Raw genomic sequence first — 16,189 nt, forward strand, 5'->3', positions numbered from 1 at the left:
CTTGGTTTTTAAAAAATCTAGGGTTGTAAGTCTTGACTACCTCTTGGTCATCTATTGCTTTGTATCGGTTTAATTTTGACGGTGAGCTCTTCCACAAGGGTCTGCAAGATTGGGCCTGTTACATTTCCCTTCTTCCCACTGCCCCATTTTTCTTTCTTTCTTTTTTTCTTTTGCATATTGAAGTTTAGAACCATTAAATACATTCCCAGTCCCATTTTGTATCTAGTTACGCTCAAGATGAAAAACTGGGAACTGACTGGAATACACCATGCAATACTGAACCCTTTGAATCCTCTAACTCATCTACTGCCCCATCTGTTGATAATGAGAGTCTGATCCTATGAATTTTAACTCATGTGAGTAATCCTTGTTCACACAAGAAGATCCTTTGAAATCAACAGGACTACCTGGCTGACTAAGGAATAGCCGTGTACATGCGTGCTGCATGATTAACCAGATATGTTCCAGCTCTACAAAAATCTCCAGGAAATATATGTAACCTCCATCTTTAATTTTTATTATACACACACTTTTGTTTCATTCAGAAATCCCACAGCAGATCACTGGGCACTTGCTACTGGACTCCCAACCTATGTAGCTGAAAGTGGCTTTGTAAGTATTTGACGAGAGCTTCATTGAGTATTTCAGAATGTCAAATTCATGTTTACTTTCAACTATGGAAGACTGATCAATTTAGCGGCTTTAACTAGATTTAAAATTGAGTATTTTAGAAAGGAGGTTATTGAACTTTATGCTACCTGTTTGTAAAACGAAATATTTTTGTGATCTTCTAGATCTGCAATATTATGAATGCTGCTGCAGATGAGATGTTTAAATTTCAGGTACTGTGAAAGCTGTCATAGCTGTTAGACAGAATTGTCAACATAAATGTAATATAGATTAATTTTTTATACGTACAAATTCCTGTAACTTGTTTCATTACTGAGTTCACTTAAGAAAAGCACTGATGCATTTAGAAAATATATTTTATATATTCAACATCTTTCTGCTTGCTGTTGCTTTAAGGAAGGTCCTCTAGATGACTCAGGATGGACTATCAAAAATGTATTGTCTATGCCAATAGTAAATAAAAAAGAAGAAATTGTTGGTGTTGCCACATTTTACAACAGAAAAGACGGGAAGCCATTTGATGAACAGGATGAGACTCTCATGGAGGTACAAGTGCTTACCAGCTCTGAAAGTAGCTTAGGTGTTAAATGGGAACCCTGCCTAAGACCCAATAATTCTTAGCAGTACATGTGGTCTCCAATGTTTTGCAGCCCCCAATCTTTTCTTTGATTGTGGAGGTGTAACTCAGTAGCTCTAGGTCTAAGAAATTGATTGATAGAGAGATTTTAGGCAGTTGAAGATTTAGTGGTAACATGCCCAGCTTCTGAAGGGAATTGCACAACACCTGACATGCATTTTCAAGTTCTAGATCCTGTACACTCAAACAGAACTAGCAAAATCATTTGAAATATCACCATCTAGGCCAGGGGTGGGCAAACTTTTTGGAAGTAGACAGATGACCAATTCATTTCACATAAGCCATTGAACCGCTGAAGGCAAAAGTCTTTGGGTCACTTGGGGTATGGCTATGCTGTAATAAAACACGAGCAGCTGGCCCACGTTAGCTGACTTGGCCTTGCACTGCGGGGCTACACAACTGCAATGCAGACGTTTGGGCTCGGGCTGGAGCCTGGGCTCCAGGACGCTCCCTGCTCAGCTGTCCTGGGCCAGGAACGGGTGTTTTATTGTAATGTAGACGTACCCTAGCAGCATGGCACAGATCTGAACCAGGAACCAAGAAGGCAGTGAATACCTTTGCATCCTTTTCCAAATCGTGAAGGGCCCAGTCTTGTTCTCACAGTTCTCAGTATTTCCCTTTCCAGCTGCACAGTGTTATCACCAATCCATATCCACACCAGATTCACTTTCGATTGGGGGCCAAATCCTGGCCCCTTGACCTCTACAGTGCAGGCACATTGTGCAGCCTGGCCAGACATCTCGGCTAAGGAGTTAAGTGTATCCTGAGAGTAAACGGCTCTTTGGGCAGCTGCAGAGCGCTTGTGCAGCTGCCTCGGTTTTGGGGGCCGAGCACAGCTTCAAGGAGTTTCAGGCCAAGAGAAACCCCTTTTATATTGAGGCCTGTTTGTTTATTTGCAGCCAACCAGTGTAACAATTGTTCCCTTAAAGGATGAGGCCTTTGGCTGCTTAGACAATCATAACAAAAGGGAAGTCAAGAGAGAGACGTAATTCCAGTAAAGTCTAGACGTAACTTTGTTAAACAACTTGTTAGGTTCTCAGTCTGTATCCTAGTATCTCTGCTGAATGACTTGTCTTGCAGTGCTAATGTCTCCCTAGAGAAAACATGAATGTTACCGTTAGAGTTTTAAGCCTAATCCTGTCACTCTTACTCACAAGTAATCATTACTCACATGATTAGTCACAAAGGCTACCAAGGTATTACTCACTCAGAGTTTGCAAGAACAGGCCCTCTGTTCCTACTTCAGCAAGTGGAAAGGTTCTCATTTGTCAGAGAGCAACTTGGAACACCAATGCCTTTAATGGCAGAATGTCAGTTTCCAGTCTCAGGCTAAAACCACCTGACTGGCTATTTAAAGGTTTTGGGCCATATATACTAAGCCAGAGTGTGCTGTGTTTTGTGGTAAGCTCTGGGAGGCAGGACATTTTGTTCACATCCATCTATAGACCTATTGGTAATAAGATGTGTTAGACTATGAGGATGTTTTCCCTAGAAATAAACCAATAGCAATCAATGAGATACTTTAACATGCATAAGGAGGGCTCCGCTGTTTCATGGTTTCTTTTCTTTTTTTAAGTCTTTGACCCAGTTCCTGGGCTGGTCTGTCCTCAACACGGATACTTACGATAAGATAAACAAGCTGGAGAATCGTAAGGACATTGCTCAGGACATGGTGCTGTACCACGTGAAGTGTGATAAGGATGAAATTCAGGAAATCCTGGTACTGCTTTTCAATTTGTACTGTAATCAGCATACAGATGTTGCATGCTTAAATAGCAACTGCGCCTGAGAGAACTTGCATTTATGTAGCATGTTTTGTTCCAAAGTGTTGTATTTTACTACATGCATTTCTAAGGCACCCATCACCACAGAGTGAGTTTCCATTACACAATGGCCCATCAACATCCTAGTAAATGGGCCATATTCTCTCCTGCCCCACCCTTGTCAGAGCTGTGATACCACCTTCAATAGGGACAGATCCACGTAGCTACTTCCTGGGAGCTTCCAGAGCTCCATTTACCTAAGGCCTGCACAGAGGGATGGCTCGTGATATGTGCCTTGAAGGTGGTAATGCTTCAGCTCAACCAGAGCTGACCAGAAAGAATTGCATTGCTGAAGAACTTCTGCAATTAATTTTAAACAAGCTTCGTACATACAGATACACTTTACCATTGAGATGCAGTCACCTCTGGGGTGGGAGGACAGCTGCCAGGTGGACAATGGTTGGGCCGGGTGGCAAGACCTTAGTTAAGGAAAAGCAAATGGTCAATGCTTAGTATTAAAAATGTATTTCAATGCTAGCCCTGCAAACTCACTATAGCCTCTGAGAGTTAAGATGGGTTCTTTCCTTCTTGGGCATTATCAAGTCCTCACTACATCTGTGCAACTCCATTAGCCATAGCTGGGTTTCCACAGATTTCACCAAAAGCATAGTCTGATGTCTGATATCTGATGACAGTGACGTTGAATGGGCGTAGCAGAGTCTACAGGACCTCTACTCCTTGTGATGATGCTTGAGACAGAGAACCCAGCTTGAGTGTCAGTCCCCAGAGTGAGTTTGGAGGACAAACAGTTTTTCCACTTGACAATGGAGCAATGGAGGGAGGGATAACTCAGTGGTTTGAGCATTGGCCTGCTAAACCCAGGGTTGTGAGTTCAATCCTTGAGGGGGCCATTTAGGGATCTGGGGCAAAGATCTGTCTGGGGATTGGTCTTGCTTTGAGCAGGGGGTTGGACTAGATGACCTCCTGAGGTCCCTTCCAACCCTGATTCTATGATCAGAGAGATGCACTGCATATGGGAACCCACCTCCACCACTGTCAGAGTCACTTTATAAGTCAGAACTGACCCTTAAGATCAGAAATGTAAGTAAGGTTCAGAAGAGAACATGTGTTTGGAAGTTGGACTAGATACCACTCCAAACATATGCAGCTTTAGTGCTGATTGTCGAGTTGCTGGTAAAATTAACGTGTATGTGATCTCTGTAGCCAACACGAGAGAGGCTGGGGAAAGAACCAATGGAATGTGAAGAAGATGAATTGACAGTACTACTGGTGAGTGCCCCATGCACCGTTGACTTGACAGTAAAGACAAATAAGAATTTGGCAGAAGTAGGAGAACACTATCCAAGTTCTTATAGTGACACCCCCTCAGCATGGTATCTGGTCACCTCCGAATAGAAAGAACAGAACTCCCTCCTTCCCAACCATACAGGCATGTGGCATAGCCTAGGATAGCATCATTAGAGGCCATGCCTTCCAGAGATCTTGGGAACAGGCGGCTTTGCACTACCCCTGGCACAATTGAGCCCCTACAGGACAAACCCTACTGAGAACCAGCTCAACCGCTAGGATCCTCCACTCATTTCGCTACCCAGAGCCAATACAGACCTAGGGCCACCACTGGCCTCTTTCACCAGTCCATGACCAATTTTGACCACATATGAAATCCACTTGGGGAGGCAGATCTCTTCTGCTAAATCCCAGCAGAGAAACCAAAACGGACTGTCACTGGAAGAAGCACTTTTGCCTTTATTGTTACCTAAAAAGCATGTTACAGTACTGATATTTGAGTAATCTGAAAGAATGCAGCAGCAATAATCTGGTGGCATTTTTTAGACGACCCATGTGTGGCTTTCTGGGGAATGGCACACCCAGCATGGAAACAAGCCAAACTGTTTCTTTTTCAGAAAGAAGAACTGCCAGACCCCATTCAGTCTGAGATCTATGAGTTCCACTTCTCCGATTTCAAGTGCACCGAACTAGAGCTTGTGAAGTGTGGAATTCAGATGTACTATGAGCTTGGGGTGGTGAAAAAGTTCCAGATTCCACAAGAGGTAGGTGTTGGTTTCTGGTGAGATGTTACCGAATGATGCCTGGGGACTCCCAACCTCATTAGATCCCCCTGGGAGGGAACAGTGGCTATTGATTTACAGTTAGCTTTCTGCTACATAACCACTAGGGCGGGTGCTCTGAAGATGGAGATACAAACACCCATTTTTTCCCCCATAGTGCTAAGTGGAAGGGGGCCCCGTAAGGAAGAGGTTGAAAGCCACTGTCTCACAAGAGCAGTACAGTTCCAGGTACTATAAAATACATCTTTAGAATTACCTTACTTTGCAAAGGGTAGCGCGTACTCGAAGCAGTGGTGCTAACAGAATGCTGTTTCAGCCTGGCAAGTGAAGTTTATTGCCATCTCGTGTAAACTGGCTGTAACAGTTCTGCAAACTCGCAGGCAGGCCGGAGATTCTCCACTGCCCTGCACCTTGGGCAGTCCTTTACACAGGGCCGGCTCCAGGCACCAGCCGAGCAAGCTCGTGCTTGGGGCAACAGATTCTACAGGGTGGCATTCTGCCCAATCCTAGGGTGGCACGGCCGCCTTTTTTTTTTTTTTTGGGTTCGCCAATCCGGCCGCCCTCTAGGGGGCGGTGGCGCGGAGGTGGGGAGCGCCCTGCTGGGAGCTGGCTGCGTGCTCCATCTGCCCCAGCTGGTGCCAAGTCTGCAGCAAGCCCGGCAGCCTGCGTCCTTCCCTCCCCACCGACCGGAGCAACGCGGAGCCCGCCCGGCAGGCGGTGCAGCAGTCAGGGCCGCGTGGCGAGCGCCCCATTGAAGCCCTGGCTTCCCCCCTTCTCTCTCTCCCCCCGCCTCCTCTCCGCTAGCCAGGGCACGTCTGCAGCACAGGGAGACCCCTGCACCCTGGCTCCAGCCGCCCCGCAGGTTTTTTTCCTGCTTTTTTTTTTTTTTTGCTTGGGGTGGCAAAAAAGCCTGCCTTTACACCTGTACAAACGGCAACCACCTTTACGGCAACCACCCTTTTAAGTGAACGGAGGATTCTGATTTGGTAAAATTTTGCCCAAGGTACATGAACATAAAAACAGCCATACTGGGATAGACCAAAGGTCCATCTAGCCCAGTATCCTGTCTACTGACAGTGGCCAATGCCAGGTGCATCAGAGGAAAGTGACTACAGAATGTACCAGGCAAGGGAGAATTAGGCCCTTAGCTCCGCTTAGCGCTAAGTGAGACAATGAGCATTGTCATCCCTAATATTTTGGCTTCTATCTTAATAAAACAAACTGCCAGAGAGTTTAGACTCAGCACTTCCCGAAAACCAGAATAGGGCAGTGACTGTCTGGTAGGCACTAGGGTTTTCAAGGTCTCTGAACTCAAGTCTGAGAACACTTCCAACTCCCGCCCATTGACGTCAGTGAGAACTGAGGATGCTTGATATCACAGAGGTGGTGCTCATCACCTCGCCGAGATCAGTGCTTAATGAGGCTCAGACAAACTTGCAGGGTTGCTTTTAAAAAATCGCACCCCTGACGTTTAGAAGAGACATAAATCTTTATTCTGGGTATTAGCTCACCTCTAACTAAGGGGGTTGGAAAGAAACTCTTCTTGTGAGCACTTGGGATACCCACTTAGGGCTTCTTGGCCCTTCACCAGAAGCATCTGCTACCAGTCACTGTCAGACACAGGATAGCAGACAAGAAGGGACCACTCATCTGATCTTTCTTATTAACATTACAACTTGATACTAAAAAGTAGGCTTCCTACTTGGGCCAAGAACTCAGGGGCGGCTCCAGGCCCCAGCACACCAAACGCGTGCTTGGGCCACATGCCGCGGGGGGCGCTCTGCCGGTCGCCAGGAGGGCGCCAGGCGGCTCCGGTGGACCTCCCGCAGACGTGCCTGCGGGTCCTGCGGCTCCGGTGGATCTCCCGCAGGCACGCCTGTGGCAGGTCTGCTGGTCCCGCGGCTCCGGTGGTCCACCAAAGCCGCAGGACCAGCGGACCCTCCGCAGGCACGCCTGCGGGAGGTCCACTGGAGCCGCCTGCTGCCCTCCCAGCGACAGGCAGAGCACCCCCCGTGGCATGCCGCCCTGTTTGGGGCGGCGAAATGTCTAGAGCCGCCCCTGCAAGAACTGCAGCTGTACTGGCTATGTTTTCAGAGCTAACTTGCTCTGAGCTATCACAAGAATCACTGCCTTTTTACTACACATGTGCACAATTCACCTCCCATGCCTTTGCGACAGAGCCTGGAAAAGAGAGAAAGAAAGACTGGTTCTGAACAGGGGTCATGCCTGTACTTAACATATTACTTTGCTACTCTACTGCCAGACAGAAGAGCCTTCTGAAGCATCCAGTGCATTGTCTGAAAATCTTAATTTTTCACATTAGTGTTGAATCCCACCTTACAGTAAAGAGTTAATAACAATCATATGTGGATTCTTTCACTTTTTAAACAAGATACTACGGTTATAAAATATGGGGTCTATAAAGAGAAAATAAAACAAAATTTTAAAAGTTTATTTCTAAGTGCATCAGATTACAATCACTAGGCTAGACAATTGCTTTTGTCAGCTGTAACTTCTGGCTTGCTATGGAACCATACACATCTTTCAAAAGAAGAAGCTAGGTTCTTAATCACACCACTGAAATGTAGGAGAAAAGATAACAGAAAATGGAGCTCTGGGGTGGGATTAAGAAACAATAGTTATCCCCATTAAACACTAGACTACACATAGAAACCAATGCCACCAAAGTATCCAACCCTTTTCTATTATACAATTAGATTCTCTCAAATAGCAGAGCACCACCAACCCTGACCTGATGTTTTCCCCAAAGAGTTATCTCCCCTCATTCTTTCCATACTTCTGTCAGACAGCTTTCTCCCTAACACTAACTAAGAAAACAGAGCACCTACATTTTAAAGGGCCCCAGATGCCTCCCCTTCCCAGCATGCTTTGCTAGAAGACTGAGAGGGAGGCTCCCCCTCCTTAACTTGGCATAAGAAAAGCTAGTACTTTTTTATCATCTTTGAACAAGTTTTGCCACTGCCTTTTTCTGTAGTTCTTATCTGAAGCTATATTATCTTAGTTTTGTACTGCTAAGGAAAAACCTTCATTCCTTTTTTCCCCCCAGAGGGCTCAAGGAAAATAAACACAGTTTGTTGAAAAGTCTCTCTTTAAACAAAAAACAACAAAAAACTTTGAGGGTCTTTCCTAATTTTTAGTGACCACTTGTTCTGTTACAGGCTACAAGATCATAAAAGCAACTCTATAATTTAGAGTGGTGAAGCACTGGAATGGGTTACCTAGGGAGGTGGTGGAATCTCCTTCCTTAGAGTTTTTAAGGTCAGGCTTGACAGAGCCCTGGCTGGGATGATTTACTTGGGAACTGGTCCTGCTTTGAGCAGGGGGCTGGACTAGATACCTCCTGAGGTCCCTTCCAACCCTGATATTCTATGATTCTGTGATTTGTAGCTGATTGCTTTTGCTTCAAGAACTGTTTTTTACTAATTCTTTATTCTCATACATTTGTTCCCTGGTCGCTCCCAAGCACTATAAACTAGTTTGCTTCTGAGGCAAATCTGTTAACATTCTACTCACGGCTCTCCTATTTGTGCAGGTGCTGGTGAGATTCATGTATTCTGTCAGCAAGGGTTACAGGAAGATCACTTATCACAACTGGCGGCATGGCTTCAATGTGGCACAGACCATGTTCACACTTTTAATGGTATATCTTATGTACGACTACTATCTTTTCCCTCTTAACTGCAAAGCATGGTTTTATTTACAGGGACTCTTATGCAGTGAGTAGAAATCTTATGTGTTTTCTTACAAGTATCTGCCAAAGTCCTTTTTTGAAAAAGTCTTGTTAATAAAAAATACAAAAGTTAATCTAGAGGGTAATTCACACAAGACAAGTGGGTCTCAGTCCCCCTCTAGTGGCTAGTCCACAAAAATGTATGCCCCTGATGTTACTTCTAGCTGATGAATGTTAGAGCTCTGATACTGCAGCCCCCAAGTTCAAACCCAAGAACAGCTGTTTATAGCAGAACCTTTCCCTTCAAGGAGTTAACATTTTATGAACAATAACAGCCCAACTGGAGCGGTCTTAAATGGAGGAGAAAACAAGCCCAGCCACTCTGAGGCCTGGTGCGTGCTCCTAAGACGTAGCAGGACCAGCTCACTTTCTGAAGTGCTAGGGAGCTTGTCACGGAGTGTGGGGGAGTCAGGGTCCTGCACCCCCTACTTCCTGCAATTCACCGTGACTCTCAGCCAGCCAGTAACACAGAAGGTTTATTAGACGACAGGAACACAGTCCCAAGCAGGCTTGTAGGTACAACCAGGACCCCTCAGCCAGGTCCCTCCAGGGGGCAAGGATCTTAGACCCCAGACTTGGGGTTCCCTGCCTCTTCCCAGCCAGCCCCAAACTGAAACCAAAAACCTCTCCAGCAGGCTCTCTCCCCCTCCTTCTCCCCCTGTCCCTTTGTCCAGTTTCCCCGGCAAAGGTGTCAACTCGCCCCACCCCCTTCCTGGCTCAGGTTACAGGCTCAGGTACTGTCCCTTACCTAAAGTCACCCCCTGCTCTCCCCTCCCCCATGCAGACAGTTCCAGTAAAATTAAACCACATTCCCAGGTCAATGCACCCCACTCCCTACTGCGTCACAGAGCTGCAAGAGGAATTAGACATAATGCCTCCCTGAACTCCCCGGGGTAAGGAGGCTCCGTGCCAGGTTCAACACAGACCTGTGCCCAGCTGGTTTCAGACCACCTTTGGGAGGTGCTTGTCCTCTGACTCCATCTCAGGAGGGGATGGGGGAGGATATATGAGTTAAGGTCAGTACAGCACTCAGATGCTACGGTGATAAGTAACACCGACACATAAGGATCTCTCATATACGTAACTAAGACACACACATGCTCTGATCTTGAAATGTTTTTCCCCTTTCCTTTCTGCAATTCTTGTGCTGATTCTAGAGTGTGTCTTGTATGTGGCTTCACAAAGTCCATGCTTAGTTCTTTAATTATGTTTAGCGTAAGAGACTCCTACTCACCTAGCAGACTCACTCGGATTTATTTTCTATCGGAAATACTAATGAAAGCATGTGATTCTCTCCCCCTAGACTGGCAAACTGAAGCGTTACTACACAGACCTTGAAGCCCTTGCTATGGTAACTGCAGCTTTGTGTCATGATATTGATCACAGGGGCACCAACAACCTTTATCAGATGAAGTAGGCACCTTTCTATTGCTCTAAATGATTCCAGTCATTGTGCGCGTGTAGTGGTGGAGTGGGATCTAACCGAATTCACACCACGCCCTGTTCCCACTGACACTCTGACAGCTGCGGAAGCTGTAGTTTGATAGGCTATTGTAGCAATCGGTGTTTGGCCAAAGCAGCAGTGCATTTTTGAAGGTGGGACATTAAGCTAGAGAGATACTGGAGGTAGGGGGGAAATGCTATGCATGACCCCCAAAACTTGAGCTTCAAATGGGGAGCCAGGAGTGACCTGGTCACAACCCCTGCTGGGTTTCTAAGCAGCAAGCTGGGTCAGCGTGTCAGGGGTGGTTACTCTTCGCTATTACGTCAGACATTCTGCTCATGGTTATAGTCTAGGGCAGAGGTGGGCAAATTATGGCCCACGGGCCACATCTGGCCCGTGGGACCAGCCTGCCCGGCCCTTGAGCTCCCGGTCGGGGAGGCTAGGCCCTGGCCCCTCCCCTGGTGTCCCCCCTCCCCCACAGCCTCAGCTTGCCATGTCACCAGCGCTCTGGGTGGCAGGGCTGCGAGCTCCTGCCGGGCAGCGTGGCTAGGAGGGCCGCTGGCCTGCCCCGGTGCTCTAGACTGCGTGGGGGCCTGGCTGGCTCTGGTCTGAGCGGCATGGTAAGGGGGGGGTGCAGAGGGGTCAGATAAAGGGCAGGGGGACCCGGGGGACAGTCAGAGGGTGAGGGTGTGGATAGGGGTCGAGGCAGTCGGGACAGGGAGCAGGGGGGGTTGGATAGGGGGTGGGGTCCTGGGGGGGCCAATTAGGGGTGGGAGGTCCTAGGAGGGGGCGGTCAGGGGACAAGGATGAGTGGGGGGTTTTGAGGGGGGCAGTCAGCGGGCTAGAAGTGGGAGGGGATGGATGGGGGCGTGGCCAGGCTGTTTCGGGAGGCACAGCCTTCCCTACCCGGCCCTCCATACAGTTTCAGAACCCCGATGTGGCCCTCAGGCAAAGGTGAAAGTAAGCCGGTATGGTATGGCATACCGGCAAGAGCCAGTACGCCAAGCCGGACCGGACCACACTGGCTTCCGCGGCAGGGATTTAAAGGGCTCTGAGCTCCGGCGGCCAGGCTGGGGCCGGGATGTAAAGGGCTCAGAGCTCCTCGCGGCTGCGGGCAGCCCAGAGCCCTTTAAATCTCAGCCGCAGCTCAGGCGGCCAGGCTGGGGCTGGGATTTAAAGGGCTCTGGGCTCCCCACAGTGGCAGGCGCTCCGGGCCCTTTAAATCCCAGCCCCAGCCTGGCAAAGCTTGGGGTTTCCCGCGGCAGCCAGAGCCCTGGGCCCTTTAATTTGCCCCTGAATCCCGGGGGGCTCCCAGCTACCTCTTCAGCTGGGAGCCCCTGGTTGATTTAAAGGCCCTGGGGCTCCCAGCCACAGCCGGTGCCCCAGGGCCTTTAAATCTTGAGAGGCCACGCCCCTCTCAGGACTCCGGCAGTACCGATAAGTCCTGTAAGTTACTTTCACCCCTGCCCTCAGGCCAAAAAGTTTGCCCACGCCTGATGTAGGGGAAAACGTACAGCTAACAGCAGCATACCACCTCACGACTTCGGGGGCTAGTCATGCCCCTCCTCCACACGTAATGCACCCGCCTGCCATGGTGCTTGCTGGCTTTATTGCTCTAGTGCTCTCATGAGCTGGGGGGCCTCTCTGTTCCCACTCCCTGTACAGGATTTAGCTGTGTGCAAGGATTTCACTGTCAGGGCCTTGCACTGGGATTTCACAGATGTGCTGTACAATCTAGGAAACTGTGCGAGGGCTACTGCTTTTCCTGTTGTTTTAAATCAATAAAATACGTTGAGTTTCTAAAGTAGAATAAACCTGCTCACACATTATAACAAGGGCCATTTATTAAGGGTTAATAAATGATTCAAAGATATAAGCATGTTAGATTTGAGTAGGTGTTTAGATGGTTTATAAGTACTGCAGTGAAAAATGTTACAGCTGGGTAAAGGCCAGAAGAATTGTTTGATCAATTGACAAGCCATTTATTTAAAATATTATCTATTAACCCTTTACCCACTAGTTAAACCTAGATATAAAGCGTGATAAACTGAAATATTAAAATAAGACACTCTGTAAAACTCCCTTGTGCATTAGTGTTGTACTAACTTTTGAATTTTTAATTTACACAATTAGATCTCAACATCCGTTAGCAAAACTTCATGGTTCATCAATTTTAGAGAGACACCACTTGGAATTTGGAAAGTTCTTGCTTTCAGAAGAGGTTTGTAATGTACATTATTAATGGAGGGGTTTGGTTGATTTGCTGTCAGCTAAATTTTAATTGTTCAACACTCTGCAGTTTCACTTTGCAGGGGTTTGTGCCAATATTTTACTTGGGTTCAGATCTCTGAGGACTTGAATTTATTCCACCAGTTCACTTAAAGTTTTACATATGAACCAACTCCAAAGTCAAAGTGAGATTCGGTTAAAATGGCAGAGTTTCTCTTGGGTTAGTGGTGAAAACATGCAGAACTAAAAAGTTCACCTGCTTTCCTTGCAAAACTCTGGTGCACAAACTGTTTTACAGTGCCTACCATAATGGGGCTTCAGGTGCTACCACAGGGGTCGGCAACCTTTCAGAAGCGGTATGCCGAGTCTTCATTTCTTCACTCTGATTTAAGGTCTCACGTGCCGGTAATACATTTTAACGTTTTTAGAAGGTCTCTTTCTATAAGTCTATAATATATAACTAAACTATTGTTGTATGTAAAGTAAATAAGGTTTTTAAAATGTTTAAGAAACTTCATTTAAAATTAAATTAAAATGCAGAGCCCCCCGGACCAGCAGCCAGGACCAGGGCTGTGTGAGTGCCACTGAAAATCAGCTCGTGTGCCACCTTTGGCACCCGTGCCATAGGCTGCCTACCCCTGTGCTACCACCATATAAGAACTAAACAAATCAGCCCGAGATTGCTCTTGAGATTTGTGAGCCTCTTCCCTGAACATAGTCCATGCGTGTGATGAAACTGAAACCAGATGCCATGGGGTTCACGCAGCTCTAATCCTGTAAAGGAGAATCTTCAACTCCCATGTTTTATCAGACACTTCCAAATATCTGAAGCCTGTGAATACTTCCCTTTACTGCAGACATTCCCTCTATCGTGTACTTTCAATCCTCTAGATAGGGACAGTGAAAGACATATCTCTAGTCTGCCTCTACCTACTGTAATTTGGTATGTTCATTATATACATCAAAATACCTTTCACGTACACAGCACTCTCCATCTGAGGCTCTCCCGGAACTTTACTGTCTTGCCTCACCACTGCCTAGTGAGGTAGGCCAGTGTTGTTCCAGTTATACAGATAAAGGGGAAATGGAGGTGCAGAAGTTAAGTGACTTGCCTGTGTTTTAACAGGGCATCTGTGACAGAACCAGGGAGAGACCCTGAAGCAAACCTTACAGGTTTCTTAAGTAAGAGGACTTGGAACCCATAATGCCCATTGACGGTCTTTAATCATCCTTCCCCCACTATGGGCCAAATCCTGACAAATTCATTCAGTTAAACTTTTACCTCAGGCAAACTCCCATTGAAGACAATGGGAGTCCAGTTATACGCTGAGTAACTACTTCAGGGTACTAGGCCCCATCCAATGCCCATTTAAATCATTGGGTGTCTTTGCATGGACCATGGGAATTGGATTGAGCCCTCAGCCTGCATTTTGACTGTAGCTAAAGATGTTACACAATGAATTAACACCCATATTCCAAGATGAGCAATCCACGGGATATCCAGAATCACGTATTAAACTTTGTTTTCCTTTAGTCCCTGAACATCTACCAGAATCTCAACAGGAGACAGTTTGAGCATGTGAATCATTTGATGGAAATTGCTATCATAGCAACTGACTTAGCGCTTTACTTCAAGTAAGTGAGTTGTGTATTTCAGCAAACACATTGCAAATAGCTGGTCACATTAGTCTAAAATATCACAACTGATTGTCCAGGCTCTCTGTGGGCAGAACTCCTATTAACAGCAGCTGTCTTTGGGAGACCATGTGGGTGCTGTCAAATATTACTTAAATTAAAATAATTTTAAAACACTGATTTTGATTTAAATACATATTTTTCGTAATTGATTTTTGTGATTTTGAAATTGCTAACAGGGTGATTTTGTTTTCCTGGTTTCTTTAGTTAGTTTCCTTATTAATACATTAAACTTTAGATTTTACACTAAGAAGTTTCACGCTAAAAATACTGATCAGTGCCAAAGAACAGTCCTTGGTCTTGTTAACATCCATTGAGAATAGCATAGCCCCAAACAGAACATAGACAAGCAAATGGCCCATGCTATATTTGCAACTAACCTTCCAATATAAGTAATTTCCGTAAGTCATGACAGGGCTATACTCATCCATCAGGGTTTGCAGTATGAAGTCAGAGACCTGGGCTCCTAAGCAGGCCAGATTTCTAATTTGGCACAGTAGGCACGTGCCATGGGGCACTGGTGTTTTAGGGGCACCTTACCTCTCTAAGGTGGATAGAAAACTGGCTAGATGGTCGAGCTCAACGGGTAGTGATCAATGGTTCCATGTCTAGATGGCAGCCGGTATCAAGTGGAGTGCCCCAAGGGTCGGTGCTGAGGCCGGTTTTGTTCAATATCTTCATTAACGATCTGGAGGATGGTGTGGACTGCACCCTTAGCAAGTTTGCAGATGACACTAAACTGGGAGGAGTGGTTGATACGCTGGAGGGTAGGGATAGGATACAGAGGGACCTAGACAAATTAGAGGATTGGGCCAAAAGAAATATGATGAGGTTCAACAAGGACAAGTGCAGAGTCCTGCACTTAGGACGGAAGAATCCCATGCACTGCTACAGACTAGGGACCGAATGGCTGGGTAGCAGTTCTGCAGAAAAGGACCTAGGGGTTACGGTGGACGAAAAGCTGAATATGAGTCAACAGTGTGCCCTTGTTGCCAAGAAGGCTAATGGCATTTTGGGTTGTATAAGTAGGGGCATTTCCAGCAGATCAAGGGATGTGATCATCCCCCTCTACTCAGCACTGGTGAGGCCTCATTTGGAGTACTGTGTCCAGTTTTGGGCCCCACACTACAAGAAGGATGTGGATAAATTGGAGAGAGTCCAGCGGAGGGCAACAAAAATGATTAGGGGGCTGGAGCACATGACTTATGAGGAGAGGCTGAGGGAACTGGGATTGTTTAGTCTGCAGAAGAGAAGAATGAGGGGGGATTTGATAGCTGCTTTCAACTACCTGAAAGGGGGTTCCAAAGAGGATGGATCTAGACTGTTCTCAGTGGTAGAAGATGACAGAACAAGGAGTAATGGTCTCAAGTTGCAGAGGGGGAGGTTTAGGTTGGATATTAGGAAAAACTTTTTCACTAGTAGGGTGGTGAAGAACTGGAATGGGTTACCTAGGGAGGTAGTGGAATCTCCTTCCTTAGAGGTTTTTAAGGTCAGGCTTGACAAAGCCCTGGCTGGGATGATTTAGTTGGGTTTGGTCCTGCTTTGAGCAGGGGGTTGGACTAGATGACCTCCTGAGGTCCCTTCCAACCCTGAGATTCTATGATTCTATGATTCTATGAAAACTGTGTGCAACATGAAGGTCAGCTGTACGGGGGGTTGGGGAGGGGGGAGGCGGGCGGCGCTGAAGATCCCATGCCTAGGGATGCGTAAGGTGTAAATCCAGCCCTGCTCCAAAGTCATCTAGTTGTTTTGGAAAACACAGTCCTTCATTGCCTAAATATGGGCTTATCTTTAGGCTCCTGTTTTGAAAATGTCAGACAGTGTATAAGAATGTTCACAATAACTTTAATGTACTGAAAGTGTAACTTCACTGTCAGCACTAAAGCAGTTTTATTTAGAAGTAAACATTTTATGCCACTAAGAAATACTGTTGGAGCGATGGTGTTGTTT

General features: G+C 46.6%; 2 protein-coding genes across 2 annotated transcripts in view; one reads left to right on the forward strand and one right to left on the reverse strand.

The window, feature by feature from the left end:
* Nucleotides 1–16,189, reverse strand: part of LOC123373351 (purpurin) — a 78,179-nt gene that overhangs the window by 58,397 nt on the left and 3,593 nt on the right. The window lies entirely within an intron of this gene.
* PDE6B (phosphodiesterase 6B) overlaps nt 1–16,189 on the forward strand; it is a 44,363-nt gene that overhangs the window by 8,496 nt on the left and 19,678 nt on the right. The window contains exons 7-16 of the mRNA XM_045022344.1: nt 546–612; nt 795–842; nt 1,027–1,176; nt 2,844–2,987; nt 4,255–4,320; nt 4,956–5,102; nt 8,674–8,781; nt 10,175–10,284; nt 12,449–12,536; nt 14,079–14,179. Of these exons, the coding sequence (XP_044878279.1) occupies nt 546–612; nt 795–842; nt 1,027–1,176; nt 2,844–2,987; nt 4,255–4,320; nt 4,956–5,102; nt 8,674–8,781; nt 10,175–10,284; nt 12,449–12,536; nt 14,079–14,179 (1,029 nt within the window). The remainder of the gene's footprint in view (nt 1–545; nt 613–794; nt 843–1,026; nt 1,177–2,843; nt 2,988–4,254; nt 4,321–4,955; nt 5,103–8,673; nt 8,782–10,174; nt 10,285–12,448; nt 12,537–14,078; nt 14,180–16,189) is intronic.

Source organism: Mauremys mutica, chromosome 6 (assembly GCF_020497125.1).
Source record: "Mauremys mutica isolate MM-2020 ecotype Southern chromosome 6, ASM2049712v1, whole genome shotgun sequence".
Lineage (NCBI taxonomy): Eukaryota > Metazoa > Chordata > Testudines > Geoemydidae > Mauremys > Mauremys mutica.